General features: G+C 40.9%; 5 protein-coding genes across 5 annotated transcripts; 2 read left to right on the plus strand and 3 right to left on the minus strand.

The window, feature by feature from the left end:
* The first annotated feature begins 833 nt into the window (after nucleotides 1–833).
* On the plus strand, nucleotides 834–4,425 carry LOC17900889 (protein ECERIFERUM 1). Its single transcript, XM_023777524.1, has 10 exons — nucleotides 834–922; nucleotides 1,061–1,284; nucleotides 1,397–1,629; nucleotides 1,778–1,997; nucleotides 2,523–2,898; nucleotides 3,020–3,127; nucleotides 3,215–3,415; nucleotides 3,532–3,639; nucleotides 3,775–3,948; nucleotides 4,030–4,425. The coding sequence occupies exons 1-10, from the start codon at nucleotides 863–865 to the stop codon at nucleotides 4,198–4,200; spliced, it is 1,875 nt and encodes a 624-aa protein (XP_023633292.1). The 5' UTR covers nucleotides 834–862; the 3' UTR covers nucleotides 4,201–4,425.
* A 712-nt stretch (nucleotides 4,426–5,137) lies between these two features.
* Nucleotides 5,138–7,159, plus strand: LOC17900296 (ras-related protein RABD2a). The gene is made up of 8 exons (XM_006304097.2): nucleotides 5,138–5,233; nucleotides 5,459–5,531; nucleotides 5,609–5,656; nucleotides 5,743–5,790; nucleotides 5,945–6,016; nucleotides 6,138–6,293; nucleotides 6,397–6,500; nucleotides 6,798–7,159. The coding sequence occupies exons 1-8, from the start codon at nucleotides 5,220–5,222 to the stop codon at nucleotides 6,892–6,894; spliced, it is 612 nt and encodes a 203-aa protein (XP_006304159.2). The 5' UTR covers nucleotides 5,138–5,219; the 3' UTR covers nucleotides 6,895–7,159.
* A 659-nt stretch (nucleotides 7,160–7,818) lies between these two features.
* On the minus strand, nucleotides 7,819–11,837 carry LOC17897847 (protein VASCULAR ASSOCIATED DEATH 1, chloroplastic). Its single transcript, XM_023788948.1, has 18 exons — nucleotides 11,591–11,837; nucleotides 11,462–11,521; nucleotides 11,329–11,379; nucleotides 11,161–11,226; nucleotides 10,983–11,078; nucleotides 10,788–10,889; nucleotides 10,594–10,691; nucleotides 10,350–10,516; nucleotides 9,840–9,880; nucleotides 9,621–9,708; nucleotides 9,445–9,531; nucleotides 9,305–9,359; nucleotides 9,121–9,187; nucleotides 8,929–9,028; nucleotides 8,723–8,784; nucleotides 8,581–8,623; nucleotides 8,297–8,508; nucleotides 7,819–8,220 (listed from the first exon to the last, which is right to left on the minus strand). The coding sequence occupies exons 1-18, from the start codon at nucleotides 11,786–11,788 to the stop codon at nucleotides 7,984–7,986; spliced, it is 1,830 nt and encodes a 609-aa protein (XP_023644716.1). The 5' UTR covers nucleotides 11,789–11,837; the 3' UTR covers nucleotides 7,819–7,983.
* A 195-nt stretch (nucleotides 11,838–12,032) lies between these two features.
* Nucleotides 12,033–14,746, minus strand: LOC17900623 (nitrate regulatory gene2 protein). The gene is made up of 4 exons (XM_006306834.2): nucleotides 13,731–14,746; nucleotides 13,457–13,644; nucleotides 13,159–13,382; nucleotides 12,033–12,922 (listed from the first exon to the last, which is right to left on the minus strand). The coding sequence occupies exons 1-4, from the start codon at nucleotides 14,650–14,652 to the stop codon at nucleotides 12,157–12,159; spliced, it is 2,100 nt and encodes a 699-aa protein (XP_006306896.2). The 5' UTR covers nucleotides 14,653–14,746; the 3' UTR covers nucleotides 12,033–12,156.
* A 38-nt stretch (nucleotides 14,747–14,784) lies between these two features.
* LOC17898295 (leucine carboxyl methyltransferase 1) lies at nucleotides 14,785–18,337 on the minus strand. Its single transcript, XM_006305120.2, has 14 exons — nucleotides 18,176–18,337; nucleotides 17,885–17,973; nucleotides 17,651–17,784; nucleotides 17,472–17,519; nucleotides 17,275–17,356; nucleotides 17,032–17,134; nucleotides 16,772–16,892; nucleotides 16,630–16,677; nucleotides 16,380–16,463; nucleotides 15,911–15,975; nucleotides 15,674–15,725; nucleotides 15,440–15,478; nucleotides 15,203–15,323; nucleotides 14,785–15,114 (listed from the first exon to the last, which is right to left on the minus strand). Exons 1-13 carry the CDS (start codon nucleotides 18,241–18,243, stop codon nucleotides 15,246–15,248), a joined length of 1,011 nt encoding a protein of 336 aa, XP_006305182.2. The 5' UTR covers nucleotides 18,244–18,337; the 3' UTR covers nucleotides 14,785–15,114; nucleotides 15,203–15,245.
* Nucleotides 18,338–18,382: the final 45 nt, after the last annotated feature.

An 18,382-nucleotide genomic window follows, 5' to 3' on the forward strand; every position in this document is an offset into this window, starting at 1 on the left:
TATGCATGTTTAGTTAAAATTCGAAAGAAAATACCTCCATGTTCATATGCGTGATTGGATTAATTACATCTTAACTAAAAAATATCTGGGTGCATAAGTACCCAAAAAAACAATATTTGGGTGCATCATCAAATCAAAGTAGTTGCAAAACTTGACGAGGTTTTACTTAAATGGTCCATCTTTATGCATGGTCCACTCGTTACCTAATTAAGGAGTGGTAGGGTATATGTCTGCGTATACAATTTGTGGCGGTGAGAGAAGGCGTTACTAAAAATGAAACGTACAAATACTATTCAAAGCTCGCTTAAGAGGTTGTGCCCTCTTGTTAGTCTTTACTCTTTAGACGATATAGATATTTCACTTTTCTTTCATTTAATGTTGGTGCAACAGACAGTAGCTGGCGCTTGATCAACGTGCATGATATCAATTGGCTAGTAGTTGCCAAGCAACAAAACCTAGCACATGCCCAACTTGGTTTATTAGTTATTCTTTCATGGGAAATTACCCTATTTCGATTATAATCAGATATATATATATATATAGTCATCCATTAAGCGGTGCATTTCTTGAAGACATGGATATGATCAGATCATCGATATACACATGAAGGTGGGAGAGGGGGTAATTAGCTGAGTGTCATAAATGAGGATCCATGTGGATAGCATCGAATGGGAGTAGTACATGTTTGGTCTTAGCTGGCCCCATCACAAGGAATCGGACTGGTGGGAAGATAGGGGTGGTTTCGTTATTCTACATCTATCAGTTAAGGAGTTTGATACCTCTCTATATAATGTACCTTGGCTGACAAGAGTTGGAGAAACACAGTGACTCACATACCCATATTACAATATTCGACGGTATAATGGCCACAAAACCAGGAGTCCTCACCGATTGGCCTTGGACATCCCTCGGGAGTTTCAAGGTACACTATCATGTGTTCTTTGTCTATGTATTTTTATATATGTATTAACACTGTCTATACCCCGCCTTATGATTGAATCCCCCGTTGCTGATATATATGCGTGTTTTTTATTTGTTTAACATGGAAACAATACAAAAGTACATAGTGGTAGCACCATGGGTGGTCCACAGCACATACAGGTTTGTGACAGATGATCCGGAGAAAAGAGATCTCGGGTACTCCCTCGTATTCCCCTTCTTGCTCTTCAGAATTCTGCACAACCAGGTTTGGATCTCTCTGTCCCGTTACTATACAGCGAAGGGAAAGAGGCGCATCGTGGACAAGGGAATCGACTTCAATCAGGTCGACAGGGAAACCAACTGGTGCGTTTTTATTATTCCTTATGCCTAGCATGCGCGCGAGCGCTAAGTATGTATTATTTCCACTAATAATAGTAGTCCTGAGTCCTGACATATACATATATATATGATGCAGGGATGACCAAATATTGTTCAACGGAGTGCTGTTTTATACAGGCATCTGCCTATTGCCGGAGGCCAAGCAACTTCCCTGGTGGAGGACCGACGGAGTGTTGATGGCAGCTTTGCTTCACGCCGGACCTGTGGAGTTCCTCTATTATTGGCTCCACAAAGCTCTCCACCACCACTTTCTTTACTCCCGCTATCATTCACACCACCACTCCTCTATCGTCACTGAGCCCATCACTTGTAACTCTTTCTTACCTTCGTTTCTCTATGCAGCGGACCGATTTTTAGGAATTTTGTTTAACATACGTATAAATTAATACATCGTTTAACGTCCTTATTAATTAGTAGCTATTATCTATGGCGTACACCTAATCGTCAATATATGCAGCGGTGATACATCCTTTTGCCGAGCACATAGCATACTTCATGCTCTTCGCGATACCGCTGCTTACGACGTTGTTAACGAAAACGGCGTCCATAGCGTCATTCGCCGGGTATGTAATCTACATAGATGTCATGAACAACATGGGACACTGCAACTTCGAGCTCATCCCCAAGCGCCTTTTCCATCTCTTTCCTCCCCTCAAGTTCCTCTGTTACACTCCATCGTAAGCCCTTTACACCTCCTCTGCTATTTCATGAGAGTCAGAGATGAGAGAGAGAGAGAGAATTTAAGACCAAAGTTTTAGAAACACAATTTGGCATAACATAAGCATAACCAACAGAAACCCTTTCTGATATCTATACAATGTAGTTCATACTAATAATTAATTAGGCAATCAAAAAATCTAAAGGAAATATTAATAAGGCATACTAATAACACCGCTTTACTTCCATATATACACATTCTCCTTTCCTGTATAACAAGGTGACGTGATATAGTTGTACCCTTAATATATATGATCGTCGTCAACTACCGAATCCCTGGACCACCCAAAAAAAACCATTTAATCATAAATCAGCACATACTCGATCGGCACATATTCCAACATTCACGTACTCATTAATAGCTTCTTTAACAAAACATCTTTTGATAAATAACTTGGTAGTATTTACTTTCATTGGGAGGATTCTGTAGTTCTATAAAATCTAAAGTTTAAACTACTTTTAATTATAAAAAATGAGAATTGCAGATTCCACTCGCTGCACCACACGCAGTTCCGGACCAACTACTCCCTCTTCATGCCCTTGTACGACTACATCTACGGCACTATGGATGAAACCACAGATACCTTGTACGAGAAGTCTCTAGAAAGAGGAGAAGATAGAGTGGACGTTGTGCATCTAACTCACCTGACAACGCCAGAGTCTATATACCATTTGCGCATTGGCTTGGCCTCATTTGCCTCCTACCCTTTCTCATATAGATGGTTCATGCGCCTTTTGTGGCCTTTCACCTCTCTCTCCATGATCTTCACGCTCTTCTACGGCCGCCTCTTTGTCGCTGAGAGCAACTCCTTCAAGAAGCTCAACTTGCAGTCTTGGATGATACCCAGATATAATCTACAGGTCCTCATCATCTGCAGCTTAATTAGTTGATCCTTTTAAATTCATTTTTAAGATATATATAGAGGCAGCTTAATATACTGATGCATATGTAATAACGGTGATATATATACGATGGATGCAGTACTTGTTAAAATGGAGGAAAGACGCCATCAACAACATGATCGAGCAAGCGATATTGGAGGCAGATAAAAAAGGAGTGAAGGTGCTTAGCCTGGGTCTCATGAACCAAGTAAAGAAACGATATATCACTGACTCTTTAATTTGGTTTTACATTGGGTAGATACCCTAGTGTTAAAGTTGTGGTGAACTGAAACAGGGGGAGGAGCTGAACATGAATGGGGAGGTGTATATCCGCAAGCATCCAGAACTGAAAGTGAGAGTGGTGGACGGCAGTAGATTAGCAGCAGCCGTTGTGATCAATAGTGTACCCAAAACAACTACAAACGTCGTGATGACAGGCAATCTCACAAAGGTTGCCTACTCCATCGCCTCTGCTCTCTGCCAGAGAGGTGTTCAGGTGCTTTGTTTTCTTCTTGGTCCTCTCTGGTGATGTCCAATAGAAAAGACATTTAGTGATGGGTTTAAATTTCTTTTAAGTCACTCCTTACATTTTCATGTGAATGTCATCCCCAGGTCTCGACCTTGCGCCTAGACGAGTATGAGAAGCTAAGATCATGCGTTCCACAAGAATGCAGAGACCATTTGGTCTATTTGACCACTGATTCACTCTCGTCAAAGAAGGTAGTTAAGAATATGAGTACACAAATATGCAAAGAAGCAGAATGATAATTAATTAAATGTGTTTGAGAGAGCTAATAAATATACTAATGAATATATAGCATACTAATCAAACTAAGTAATGGATTTTGGGTGAAGGTATGGCTGGTGGGAGAAGGAACAACTAGAGAAGAGCAGGAAAAAGCCACAAAAGGGACATTGTTTATACCATTCTCACAGTTCCCCCTCAAGCAGTTACGAAGAGATTGTATCTATCACACCACACCGGCATTGATAGTTCCAAAATCTTTAGTGAATATCCACTCCTGTGAGGTAATTACATAAACCTATCCAATCCAACTAATTTTCTTATATATATGTAAGAGGTTCTAATTAAAAAAAAATCATCTGCAGAACTGGTTACCGAGAAAGGCAATGAGTGCAACTAGAGTGGCCGGTATATTGCACGCCTTAGAAGGATGGGACATGCATGAGTGTGGCACATCCCTTCTCTCGGATTTGGACCAAGTATGGGACGCCTGTCTCAGCCACGGCTTCCAGCCTCTCCTCCTTCCACATCATTAAAACCAAACGCCAACCAAAACTATATATGGAAGCTTTTAGGAAAATGAGAGTTACACCCTGTGTGCTTCTTTTTCCTTTTGATCCAGCTCTCTTCCACACATGAACTATGAAACACATATAAAGCGTACACATTTTATGAATTACGTACACAAATATTTATGCATATCAAGCTGTTGGTGATTGATTATGGTATTAATAAGAGCACTAGCTATTTCTTTTTCTATATGTCAACACGCAATAGCAGTATCTATGTTCATCATTAGCTGGTTGGTTTTTTGGTTATTTTATTCCGTACAAAATTATTTAGTCTTGCTACATATATAGATGAAGACTCTAAAACATACACAGCTCTAATATATGATATGAATATTGCCATCACTTATACACAACTCAAAAGCAACAGGCTGGTTGAATACAAGTATGTGACTCAAACTGGGGTGCAACTCTTATAAATGGCACTACATGTACCACTGCATTAAAGGAAAAAAGGCCGAATTTTATGTATTATATCGAGGGCCGCAAGCTTATGCTTCACCAGCTTGATACATGGACCGATTCTATCTGCAAAAAGGCGGTGGTCAGCTTTTAGACGTTTCCACTACTCAGTCACAGCACATTCCAATCTAAAATCACAAGTCATAACATAAGATATCTTAGTCAAAAACAATCCAAGGAACTGAAGTCATCAAAATTACATTATTATATGAATTAAGAAAAAAACAATCCAAGGAACTGAAGTCATCAAAATTACATTATTATATGAATTAAGAGTAAAAGAGTTAATAGGTCCCTCTGGAGGAAGTGGATGACATGACACCGTCGGGCATACACAAAAGACACCAGTTTGCAATTTCTTTTAAAATATTTGGCTTTATTGGGCCGGGCTCACAACTATTTTCAGGCCCAATTCTCTTCTTTAGTTCTTCTCCCCTCTCTCTCTGTCTCTCTCGATCTCTGGCTGCTTTATATTATATATCATCATCTCCCGGTTCCTTGTACCTCCCCGACGGATCGAAACCATGAATCCCGAGTAGTAAGTTCCTTTCTCCATCGGGTGTCGCATCCTTCAGCTTAATCCCATCGCTTATTTTGTATAAATATATGATTCTCTTGCGATATAGATTCCACGATTACGTGCTGAAACCTAGGGTTTGGAGATCTTTCTGTTTGATCTCAATGGTTGAATATTTGTCTCTATTTCTCGTTTCTGATCTCTTATTTAGTGTCTCTGTTTCACTTTCCGTTTTGGGATTTGCAGCGACTATCTTTTCAAGCTCCTGCTTATCGGGGATTCCGGCGTTGGCAAGTCTTGTCTACTTTTGAGATTTTCTGTAAGTTTTTTTCTCCTTTCCTCAGAGATCAAACGCTGTAGCTTCTACGTTTCCTCATGTTTGTTGTTCTGCTGCAGGATGATTCTTATGTAGAAAGCTACATTAGCACTATTGGAGTCGATTTCGTAAGTTGTTTCATTTTTCTTTCGTTCTTGTGGCTTATCCCGAGGCTTTAATCTATCCCTCTTTCTTCTCTTTATCTCTTCTCCAGAAAATCCGGACCGTGGAGCAAGATGGGAAGACGATTAAGCTCCAAATCGTATGTATCTCTTTTTCTACTGAGCGTGTCTTTTGTGCTAAATCTGACATTGAACATATCTCCTGATCTCTCACCGTCCAAGTTTGCTCTTCTTGCTTCTCATTAACTACTCTCACTGGTGACCATGTACTTTCCCCCCTTCACTATCTTTCAGTGGGACACTGCTGGTCAAGAGCGGTTCAGGACTATTACTAGCAGTTACTACCGTGGTGCTCATGGAATCATTGTAAGCTACTTACTTTGATTCTCTTTGTTGCATCAACTCTTTTACAAATTCTACTAACTTAGTTCTGTGGTGGCTTCAACATCAACTCTTTTAGAAATCGTACTAACTTAGTCTGTGGTAGATTGTCTACGACGTCACAGATCAAGAAAGCTTCAATAACGTGAAGCAATGGTTGAGTGAAATTGATCGTTATGCTAGTGACAATGTCAACAAAATCCTTGTTGGAAACAAGTCTGATCTTGCTGAAAACAGAGCCGTTCCATATGAAACGGCCAAGGTATACGCACTTGTACTCATATCTGTTTTTACTAATCAAGTTTTGAAGTCATCAAACTTTAAGGCTATAATTGGTTTCTTGATGAAATTTGAAACATTTGTAGGCATTTGCTGATGAAATTGGAGTTCCTTTCATGGAGACTAGTGCAAAAGATGCTACAAACGTGGAACAGGCTTTCATGGCAATGTCTGCATCCATCAAAGAGAGGTATTTATCTTTCATTATTTATATAAATAAATGGCAGCTAATGCTCATAAGATTTGTCATCTCATTTTTTGTAAGTGTTTATATAGATCTCAGCAATGATCACTGCATGCTTGTTGAGTAAAAGTGACTCCGTTGCTAAAACAAATGCAGCGGAAAGGGAAAACGTTGAAAATTTTCACTGATGTTGACCATGCAGTGGTTCAAATTGAAATTTCAAGTAGAAACTTTTCATGTAGCTAATCAGATTACGAAGTGAATGTGTCATACGAGTGAAATTGATTTGTGGTTTGGATGCAGAATGGCAAGCCAACCATCTGGGAACAACGCAAGACCGCCAACAGTGCAGATTAGAGGTCAGCCTGTGGCCCAGAAGAACGGCTGTTGCTCAACTTGATAAAATTGACACCAGCCTAGCAAGATCCTTTCCAATCTTACTCCATACCATCCTTCTAGAAAAGTGTTCCTTCCTTTGACTAGACTCAAATTCACTTGTACTTGGTTATTACACAAGACACCCTCAAATGTGTCTGTCTGTAATTAAGATCCTTCGGTTATTATTCTGCTTTATCCGTTTCCTATTTTCTGTACCTCATCGTTGGCACTAACTCTGTCCACCATTATGGTTTTATCATTGCTGCCGTTTGGGGTTTTCTGTTGTAGTTCTCTAATTTCCTAATAACAAATGCAATCATCAATGAAAACAAAGATATTGTCATACGAAATTGAATATCAACAATTTTTCTTGTTTTTTTTTGCGTGGGAGAACCCTATAGAGACAAACAGTGGAGTGAGTCACTGGTGTGAACTCGACCTTAGGTAGAAGTTTAATTCCTAATGTATTCTCCAACGGTTTACTAAAGAATTCGATCTTTGGTTGAGGTTTGATTCCAAAGCCAAAGGTAATCTCGATGGTTACGAACGCTTAGATGTTCCAAGCTTTGATCATCCAATGTTAGAAGCTGTAAATTTGATAGATGCTTACTACTTTTAGGAAAGGTTCAGTTCGATGACAAAAAAAAAAAAAAAAAAAAAAAAAAAAAAAAAAAAAAAAAAGGAAAGGTTCAGTTCTTGAAAGTGGAAATAGAGAGGATGTTGAGAGTTAGCTGGATTACGTTTTAACATATCTGAAATTGAGTGTGCCTAAAACCTAAGTTTGAGACATGAGTAAAATTTTCCAGGGCTGTTGGTAAAATACCCTTAGGAAGGATTTTCATGGTGTGTTAACTCCGGCCTTCATAGCAAGGAACACAGAGGAATGAGATGAGAAGGCTTTCTTTGCCTGTATGATGCAGAGTTTATATGTTCGATCCGAATGCAATAATATGAATACAGTTGATTAAATTCATTTCAATAAACAAAGTCTCTGCTCATATTCATTTGAGTAGTTATGAAACTTAGCAAAGTAACATCCGAAAATACATAGATACATACATACATACATGCATATTCATCCGCATTGCACAGAGAGTAGGGCGAAACAAATCTAATGTTGGTTGCGACGGACAATGCGTTCCAAATGGTGGAACTGAGCCTTCAAGGCAGCATGGTCTTGTCGCATCCTTTGCAAGCGATCCTCTACCATCATAATCTCTTCCCTCAAAAAATGCATTCGCTTCTCCAGCCACCCCAAACTCTCCTCATTTCCACTGTATTCGTTGTACCTCTCATGGTACTCTACTTGCCCCCCTCCTCCTTTCTTCAGCAGCACCACTATTGTCACCTGTCCACACTTCCACCTATTAGTTTCCCTCACTCAATCTCTCTCTTTCACCACCAATTTATCCAAAAACACATACCTGCATCAGTAAGATCACTGCAAACGCTATTACTATAACCTGCCTTGTCCCGCTTTGCCTCTTCACAAACGATGTCAGATTCACCCACGCTCCCCTTAAGCTTTGTTTCACTATCCCTCCTCCCACCATTTCCACCTTCCTCTCCTCTTCACATTCAGATACTGTTTCTTCCCTTGCTGCTAGCGGTACACCATCCTCAATCAACTTATCCCCTGTAGAAAAAGGTGTCAGCAAGCTATCTTATCGGAAAAAGCTTCTGTTAATCATCAGTCTACAACACGAACCTTCTTGGTTCTCCAGCTTCTTCTGCTTCAATAGTTCATGTGCCTCCAAGGATAATAAAAAAAAGAAGGATAAATAAACTTGTTTAAATTCCTGCATAAACTGAAACAGAAAATGTTGACCCAATGGCCGCTGACAAAGTACCATTCTTATCCAATGTGCATAAGCTTCTCTACACTCTTCCAAAGTAGACTGCACTATTTTTCCTGCAAAAACTCATAGATGTCAAGCCAGATTTCAGAACCCTATAAGAAACTTGATTTCAAAAGCCAAGGACAAAAGAAGAGTAAATTAAGCTTTTTTTTTTTTTTCTCGAAGCACAAATGAAGAGTATATTAAGCCAAACAAACCTTTCCACACGGTTCTTTTAGAGAAGGCTACATTGAGAAAAACATCCAATATACAACCTTCGATTGAGTCTCTGCAATCTCTTTTCACATCCCAAACCCCCTAGAATCAGCCAGCCAAAGGTAACTATTAACACATATAACACACGTCACCTATCAAACTACTGATAGCATTCGGGGTAAATTTCCTCCTACCTCTACAGTAAAATAATCTGCGTAAGGCACATCGCTGATCTCCTGTGATGTTTCAATAACCAGATGGCTGGCAAAAAAAATTACAATATCAGACAACATACAATAAGCATCAATGAAGCAAACTTACTTAGCTTTGACGATCTAGAATAAAACAGGAAAACAATCGAATACGCAATTTCTATACCTATCTCTGTACATCCGAAATTTTTGGGACTCCTGGCAACCACCGAATTTTGCACCTTCGAACGAACCCCGACAGTCATGCATACACATATTTGATATTGACCATAGCCTAGTACTGTATATAGGAAAGAAAAATATTACCAAAATAAACTTTTATCGGATGTTGAAATGAGACATTGCGGGTGTGTCCGAGCTTCTCATCAGGTTGCCAAGAGGTACACCTAAACTCTGCAAGTACATCTTCCCTGGATAAATAACACCCACAGAGAAAGAACATACAAAAAAAAAACAGCAATGAGCGATCTAAAGAACTCTACCTTTGTCCCCACAATTTTTATGGAAAGATTCAACAAAACTGACGGCACCATCTGAAAAAAACAATCTAAAGAACTCTTCTACTGGAATCTGCAAACATAAAGTAAAGTCTATTTAGGTATACGAACTTCTGCATTCAGTTAATGCTTATATTCTCGTACATTTTGATTGGGTGGTTCCATAATTTCATCTATCTCATTAGACAAAGAAAGTGACATTACCGAAAACTTTGCCTCTGCTACCTTGGTAAAATCCGATGATACTGCAAGGAAGAAACACAAAATTTGGGTGGGAATTCTAATGAGAACATGAAAAGAGATCACATTAACCCCAAAAATAGAAAGAATCAGAGATCATGTATGCATAAACGAAATAACCGGTTCAGCAGGATATACGGTCTCCATACTGAGTACAAGCTGTTGAGACAGATTGAGTACTAGTGAAGTACCATAAAGAGGCTAGAAAATAAATCTTAGTTACCACACTCCAATAGACCTTATATAGTAAAATCATATGAGACACTTCCCCATTTGAATTCAAACAAAGTCAGTTTATGTTCCAAAACAGCAAGCTAAAAGATAGACACATAATGACATACACTAAGAAAAAGCAAACAAAGTGAGTTTACTAGCATTCACACCCTGAAACAGTTGACTAGAAATAATAATCTGCCACATTACCAAGACCACTAAAAAAGAACTAAGATGAAAACGAGGAAGGAATTTAACTACATTTAGGTGCGTTTATAGCTTCAGGCTTCCAGTTAACAGTATTGGCTGAAGAAGAAGCCATAATATCTTCAACTGTTTCTGCAGGCCGCTGAACGGGAGAAGGTGAAACGCCATTCTGACTAATGACAGGAAGACTGGAACTGCCTGAAAGATGAAGATTTTCATCCCTGTGAAGGAAAGACAGTAAGTGGTGAAACAGGAAGTTACAGAAACCAGGTACACCATATGGAAGGGGTCAAGTTACCTCAATGGGATATCTAGTTCATTCGCCAAATCCATGGAACTGAGTGCCCTTTTAACAACTCCATCATTAACCTGGTTTTTGGACTCAGACAAAGAATCCTGAAATGGATAAGCTAAGAAAGATGAGCAGAAAGAAAAAGTAAAGAAGCCTTGAGGAGTAAAGAGCATAGTGTTTTCCAGCTGCTGTTCAGTCACCTGACTATCTCCCTCTGCTTTGACAGCACTACCATATTCCAACCATCCATCATGGATAAGCTTGAAAGCTTCATCACGGGAAAGAAACGATGCAAAAAAGTACTGCGAAAGAATGCAGTTCTAAGATCAGGACTGAGGCAACAAACAAAAAAGATTTCAGAAAATGAAACAACAGCCAGAGAGAACTTGTGGTACCTTCTTCCCTCCAGCCAAAATCTCAATGGCATTTGGAAAAATACCAGCAGTTTTTGCTCGTTTAACGCAAGATATCTCCGAAAATGGAATAACTTTCTGCAACAAGAGTACAGATCAATATCGAATAGGAGAAGAGAAATAGTGAAAAAGGAGAGAGCAAGGGATATAGCTATGGTACCTTGGTCTCATAACCAAAGATGTTTGAGTAAAAGCAGATATAATGGATGAAGAGGTACATATGACCCTGGAGATAAGAAAGAGAAGCCAAAAAGTGAAGAAAAGAAAGATTCAAGAAAGGCAAAGAGATAAGTACCTGCTGACAGACATAAACAACGTAGTAGAGTACCTGCAGAAGAATACTCTCTTGACAAGCACAGTTGAAATCTTGAACAAGGACCTACACACAAAATATATTTGACTGGAAGAAGGAAGAGGAATCGAAGCCATGAATTTTTGACAAGCAGAGAGGGAATACTTACTTCCTCAGCTGGAAGACGAAATAATTGCCGATACTCTTCACTTTTCGATATGACTTCAGACTAGAACAGGTAAGAAATCCAAGATCAAAGTTCACTTTAGATCTTAAAAAAGAAGAATTCATCTCTTACCTGATTGTCACCACCACGACTGGGGCTCGGGGAGGAAGTGGAAGGATCATGGCGATCAGGTGAGCCGCTAGTGCGCGATCCCTCGGGGGACGTTGGTGTTGGATCGGATTCCACCACCGGAGACGCAGATGAGTCAATCTTCATGGGTCTGGGCAGGTCGACGCTCCCCGAAACGGAAGCAGTAGAAAGCATCGCCATAAAAGAGAGAGAGAGAGAGAGAAAGTGTTGGTTAGAAGGAAGGCTGTGTGAGAGCTTTGGCGGTCGTTGGGTGCGCCGTACGATGTCAACGTCAACGGCCATTAAGTCCAAAACGATCGGCCTATCTGGGCTTATTGTTTAGGCCCATGTCTTACCCATTTGGTGGCCCATATGTATTAATGGAAAAGATTCCAGTTCTTTTGTTCACCTCATATATTATGGTGATGATAAATAGCCCTAACGATGATTATAAAATTCTTGATGGTCAAATAGATTAATCATCAATCCTCAAACAAATTTAAAGGTTAACGCAAAAGAGAACCAGTGGTAAATTTACATGATACTTCTTGCACCTCATCATCAGTCATTCAGTTGTTGATGGAGTAGGAACTCGAACAGACAGTCTGGAGACATTCAGTGAAGAGAGATGAGAAGCTGGTCAAGGCTTGGAAGACATTGGGCAGGCCGGTTTGAAGATTGTTGAGAGTCATTGCCCGTGTCACCTCCACAGCCTTCACGTGCCTCATCACCTCTTCTTCCACCTGCCTCTGACACGCCGCCAGCTCACATTTCTTCTCAGACAGCGGATCCCGAGCGTCCAATACCTCCGGTCCAGGGCCTATCCCAACCGTCGAGTAAGCCTGGTAGTATTTCCTCTCTATGCTCCTAAGTGAGGATGCCTTCTTCTCCAGCTCCTTTCCTGCACTCTCCGTGCGTTTCTTCATCTTCACCTCTTCCGCCTGCTTTATTGATATGACATGGACCACGTTTACAAAGCTCTTTATGGCTTCTGACGCCACCGTATCAGGCACCCGTTCCAGGCTCTGCTTCCACTCCTCGCACAAGGCAAATGAGTCTGGCCTCTGTTTCTTTGGGTCTTCGTTGCTCAAGGAAACAAGGCTGAGCTTGAACCAGGCGTGGAGAGAGCAGATGAACTCTCTCTGGAATTTGATGATGCGACAGAAGCTCGAATGCCACAAGGAGACGGCTGATTCTAAGTCCCTTGTCACCTGCCGATGTACCTCTGATGTTGACTCACCTTTCTCTGTTTGGTTGATCAGGCCACGGACTTGTTGCACTATGTTGCTCTGGATTTCGTGGTACTCGTGCATTGACTTCCACATGTACATTAATCTGCATTTCAAGCGATACATGGTATTTAAAGCCGTTTAATTTTGAGTTCACATGAGTTTTCAGAAGCATAAAAATAAGCCTGGACCAAGGCTGCGTGGCCTTCTCATCACATAAGTCGGCCTAATTTGCATCTGACTCTTCTCTGCCATTGGCTTTTGATACTTTTACGAACAGGACCATCACTCAAGGAACCACGAAAAACAAAACCAACTTCAAAGAGAACCAAAAAGACTGACCCGTGGCAGAGTTCAACAAGCTGAGGCACAAGGTCAGTGTCCCGGAGGCGAAGAATGGCACTAGACGTGGTTAAAACAGCTTCTGAAGTGACAATGATGAGGGATTGCAATCTGGTTATGGAAGTTTTAGTCTTGTTTAGCTTGGATTCATCGCCTCCTTTGTACTCCTGACTCTGTAGCGCAGACAACTTCTTCTCGTGCTCGATCTTAACTCCTTCCCTTGCCTAATTAATTTTGCATCCACAAGTTGATTTATTAGAAGTTGCTGTTGGTAAACATAAAAAAACAGGAAATATACCTTGACATCCTCATAAAGCTTCTTCTCCCAAGCGAGGAGTCGGTCTAGAGTAGAGCAGAGGCTCTTGAAGCCGCCTTGTTCATCTTTCAGAGTAGATGCATCGAGCTTGTATTTGACAGCCAAAGGGGGTTTTGAGGTCCAGCTTGCGCTTAAGTTGCTGAACACACTGCTTGAATGATACACCGTCTCTGCAGACAAAGCCACAGAGCGAGAGAATGAGATGGTTTCCCTGCAGCAACTAGTTATGTTAGTAGAGTGTGGGAAGTAGACTTACTCCTCAGCTTGCTGAAGCTGCGGTCGAGCTCAGCCCGGCCGATCTCAAGCATGGCGGAAACCTGATCACCAGCGGAGGCAGCCTTTTCGAAGTAGTCTTGAACGGCGTCAAGGATCTCCTTCAAGTTCTTGTGCCTTACCACCATTTTGGTCTGGTAGCAGTGGGAAGAAGTGGTAACGTGGTCAGAGTTGCACCTCGTATCTTTGCCATTTGGGTCTCGCTGCTGTTTCTCCGGCTCTTCAATACCGGATCTTGGAACATGCGTTTCGGGCACCACATCTCCGTCAGACGAAGAGGTGGCAGAGCAACGGTCGTGGTCGTCTCCCCACTCGCTGCAGTGAACTTCTTCGGCGGCATCTCTCAGGGTGTGGTCGGAAATCTCAGTTTCGGCGTCGTAATCGGAAGGAAGACGGTGGCTAGCTTTGCGTTCGAAGAACTCGGAGTCGGGGGGAGAGGGAGGGTAAAAATTCTCCCAGTTCCAGACGGAGGAGGCTTGAGAAGGAGAGCGAGAGTAGGTAGAGTTCTGGTGAGCAGTGGGATAGAAAGACCTACAAGTAGTGGCAGGAGAGGCAGACGGAGAGGAGTCGGAGAGAATGTGGGGGAGCCTCGTCCTCCTTTGCCTATTGTGCTTGCTGCGGATGGGCGGAGCAGGCTTTGGGGATGGGGAAGGAGGGGCACGTGGCGCGTCGTGGCTGGAGGAAGGGCGGAGAAAAACAGCGGGGGTGTTCTCGGAGACGGTGAGGGGTTCGCCGGATGCGAAGGAGGAGAGGGCTGAGCCGGTGAGACGAAGAGAGCGACAGTAGTCAGAGTGAGCGGCGGCGAGACTATGACGAGCGTAGACGACGTCCTTCATAAGACGGCGTCGCTCCTTGCAGCGACGGACAGCGTCTTCACTGTCGAGCTTGGAGGCCGTGCATCCCATCGCCAACAACGCTCTCAGTGTCTTTTCTCTCTCTCTCTGTCTTTTTTTCAAATACTTTTTTTTTTTTCTTGTCTTTCTTTCATAAAGATTAATTTTCAGTACCACTGAAAGAAATTAAAAAAAAAAACAATAGAAAGACAAAATATATTTTTAATCGTAATGAACGTATCAAACTGGTGCATATGATTGTCCTGGTTTAGTAGGGAGCATAGTGAATTACAACCAAACAAGCAAGATGGGGGCCCGGCCCACATATCTCCAAGGGTGAGAGTGCGAACATGGGCCTTATAAATTCCACGTGTGCATCAAATAGCAGCATTTCTTATTTCAAATAATGCAAGACAAGTTCGTGTCTCCCTTTGTTTATCTGCTCAACACGACACCCGAAGAAAGGCCTCTTCTAGGACAACATTGTGCAATCAAATCACATTCCGTCTATATCAACCCAACCCATCATCACTCCTATCAAATTTGGCAAAGCTCACAATCAGATTCTACCCACCACCACGGGTTTTCCACCAACTGATCAAATAGGTTTAAACTAATGTACCAGTTGCAGGGGATCCAATGCCATACAAAACCCTCCTCCTTTTTCAAGGTGAGGATGCTGATGAGATGCTCATGCTTTCACAGCCCCCTTCTCTTGTGAAACCCAAGCCTCCAAATATTCCCTGCATTTTTATCATTCCAGAAAGCTCTTTTTCAACCTCATCATATTTTCTTACTGTCTTCCGAAACTAAAATGCACAATGAGTTGTAGATACTTGAGCATGCCTTATGTACGTACCATTGCGTCATTGACAGCATGTGCGACGCAGTAATGTTCCTGTTCAAAGCTATAAACGGTTATATCCTGCTTTACTGGCTTACCCACAAACACAATCAACTAATCTGACGCATGCATCATGAAAATATATAATGGAGACTGTTTGTATTCAACACCAATCATCTTTGTTCTTTTTTACTTTCCACATACACACAGGTGCAAAATCAAGTTAATAAAAGCTGGAGACAGACTTGCCTGCATCATGTGCCACTCTTCAAATTCATCAAACAACTCCAATCGTTCAATCCTAGAAACACGACATGCTCATTTAAGTTAGATACCAAGAGCAGTAGGCTTTCTAATGGAAGATAATAAAATTGAAAAAACAAGGAAGAGAGAGAGCTCCAAAGTCGGCAAAAGAATTCAGATTAGAGACTAGGTATGAATAACATAACGCTGTTACAAAATTTTACTGACAAGTAAAGCACTGACCTGCGTTTATCTTGAGTATCAATAAAACTACCATACACTTTTAGCATGTCCCAGGCAACAGCTCTCTGATATACCAAAACAAATAAGAGAGTAAAAAATTATGAAAGGCCATATACTTAAAAGTTAGCCCTGCTTTCATCAGACATTCACCTTGTTTTAGCTACAACTAGCCATCAAGACCAAAACAAAAGACTGAAAACTGCATGTTGGCACTCAAACCAGAAATTGTTTGAATTTCAATATAATGTCAGAGTGATAACTTATTCTCACATCATAAACGAGAGAAGTATACAAGATATTGACTGTGACTTAGCAAAGAATTTTAACAAGCATGCTTTTTGTTAGATGACGTTGCATTCAAATTCTGCCATATTTGCACTCAAACTATTTGGCAATGCAAGATTTGGGGCAAAAATAATACATATCAGATTGTAAGAAATTATCATGATATTCTAACTGCAAAACACACCTGCCATCCGTTGTCAAGAAACAACCTCTCCTTTGCAAGTAAAGTTGGTGATGCATCAATGCTTAAGAGTGCACACCCCCGACTCTGAAGCACATAACACCGCAAAGCTTTCAGAAGCAATTAATCAGTTTAACAGTTATTCCGGTGGCAGTATCATAATATTTTACTAGACTCCATAGTTTGGCAGAAACATCAACAAGTTAAGCTTTACTTATGAAGATGTTGCGGCAACTAGAGTACACACTCTTACCTCCAAATTTCTAATCATTTGATGTCCAAATGCATCATCTGGATGGATCTGTAAACAGAAACCCAACAAGTTAGAAAAATCAGCAGTAAGATTTGTATCTGCAATATCATGCAGCAAAGAAAATAACAATATGCCGGAAAACCTGCTCATATAAGAAAAATACTGCAGTTGAAAACGTTTTTGATGCCCAATTGACGATGGCACGGCTTGAATCAGGGTCCAGATATATCAAAACACATTCTGCAATAATAAATGTCGGCAGACTGATAATGGTGTTAGGGATCAAGTAAGTTTATCATTAGTCAGCATATGTATATATCTTGGACGAGGGTAAAAGAAAAGGGCTGAGGGTTCAAGAAATATGTAATAACAGCGTGTAAAATATCAAAAAAATATGCATACCTTGGATCCATATCTGCAAAGGATATAACATCTCTTAATTTTGGTATATCACGTAGGTCAACTGGAAGTAACTTGTAATGATCACTGAGCACTTGGCCTTCCTCTGAAAAGTTAAAGAGAAAAAGATAGCTAGCATAAGGCACTAAAGCTACAAGCCAACAGTAAAGAACATGACTGGACTGCACTAGCTGAAATGCATCATTTGACATTTAAGATAAGAAAAAGAAAAAAAAGGGCTCTTACCAATAGAAATAGATGCATTGGCTCCAAGTTTGTCCCTCAGTTGGCTAGAGTTGTCTATAACAGCAGCCTTCTTACTTGTTACCTAATGTAAGAACCAAATCCACTTGGCATTAGAGTAAATATACCTGATGAATACTCTGTTGAGCACTCATCCAGTAAAATCAAAGCAGGTACAAATGAAGTCCATTGAAGAATACCTCCTTAAAATCCAGCTCCACATACAAAATGGGCCCTTTCCCTTCATCCTACAAAATGCATAAAATGAGAACAGAAGAACGCAGATCCCTATAGTAAAGAGGGGTAGAAATAAATAGGACGAATGGAGAATTTGGTAAGCTAGACCGACCTATCAAAACGAAAAGGAAAAAAGACAAACCAGCAACTGAAAATACGTAGTGTCAAAGCCAGCTCCGAGTGACAGTATCTGTTTCTTTGCTGGAGCAGTTTCATTAGTACTTTCTAGAAACTGAGACAGAAACTTTCGGAAGGCAGCCCAACGGGAAAAGTAACCTAGGAAACACAAAAAGAACAAAGAAAAGCCAGCAGTGTGAGTGAGGCAAACAACAAACCCACCTATATCAATGGCAATGGCGGAGGAGATAAGAGTAACCTCGATTAATGATGGGAGATCTTCGAACAGGCCTTTTCACAAAGAGATGAACATAGTCGTCTTTCATATATCCCTTTTTGACACAAGACCTTGGCAAAAAAAAAAGAAGCAAACCAGCAACTAATGTTATACAAAAAAAAAACATATGCTCAAAGATCCATAACAACCAAGCATAGAAGAAGAAACTAAAAACAACACAGAGTGAAACAAGGATACAAAAGAATGAGCCCTAATTTTGGCGAAAACAAAAGAAAAGGAAAATATACTGGCTGAGAGAAAGAGGTAGCGTACAATTTACTGGCGGATGCATCGTCGTTAGTAGCCTGAACGGCCGCTCGGTTGCTGCGAGATTCTGCCATATCTTTCGAACGCAAAGGAAAACGAAGAGCTCCTCCTCCTCCTCGAGAGAGAGATTCTGCTGCAAATGCAAATGCAGGTAAACCCTCTGACTCGCAAGGAGGGCTTATTTGGGCTTCACAAAAAGCGGTTGAGAATAGG

The sequence above is a fragment of the Capsella rubella genome, unplaced genomic scaffold, assembly GCF_000375325.1.
Source record: "Capsella rubella cultivar Monte Gargano unplaced genomic scaffold, Caprub1_0 scaffold_1, whole genome shotgun sequence".
Classification (NCBI taxonomy): Eukaryota; Viridiplantae; Streptophyta; class Magnoliopsida; order Brassicales; family Brassicaceae; genus Capsella; species Capsella rubella.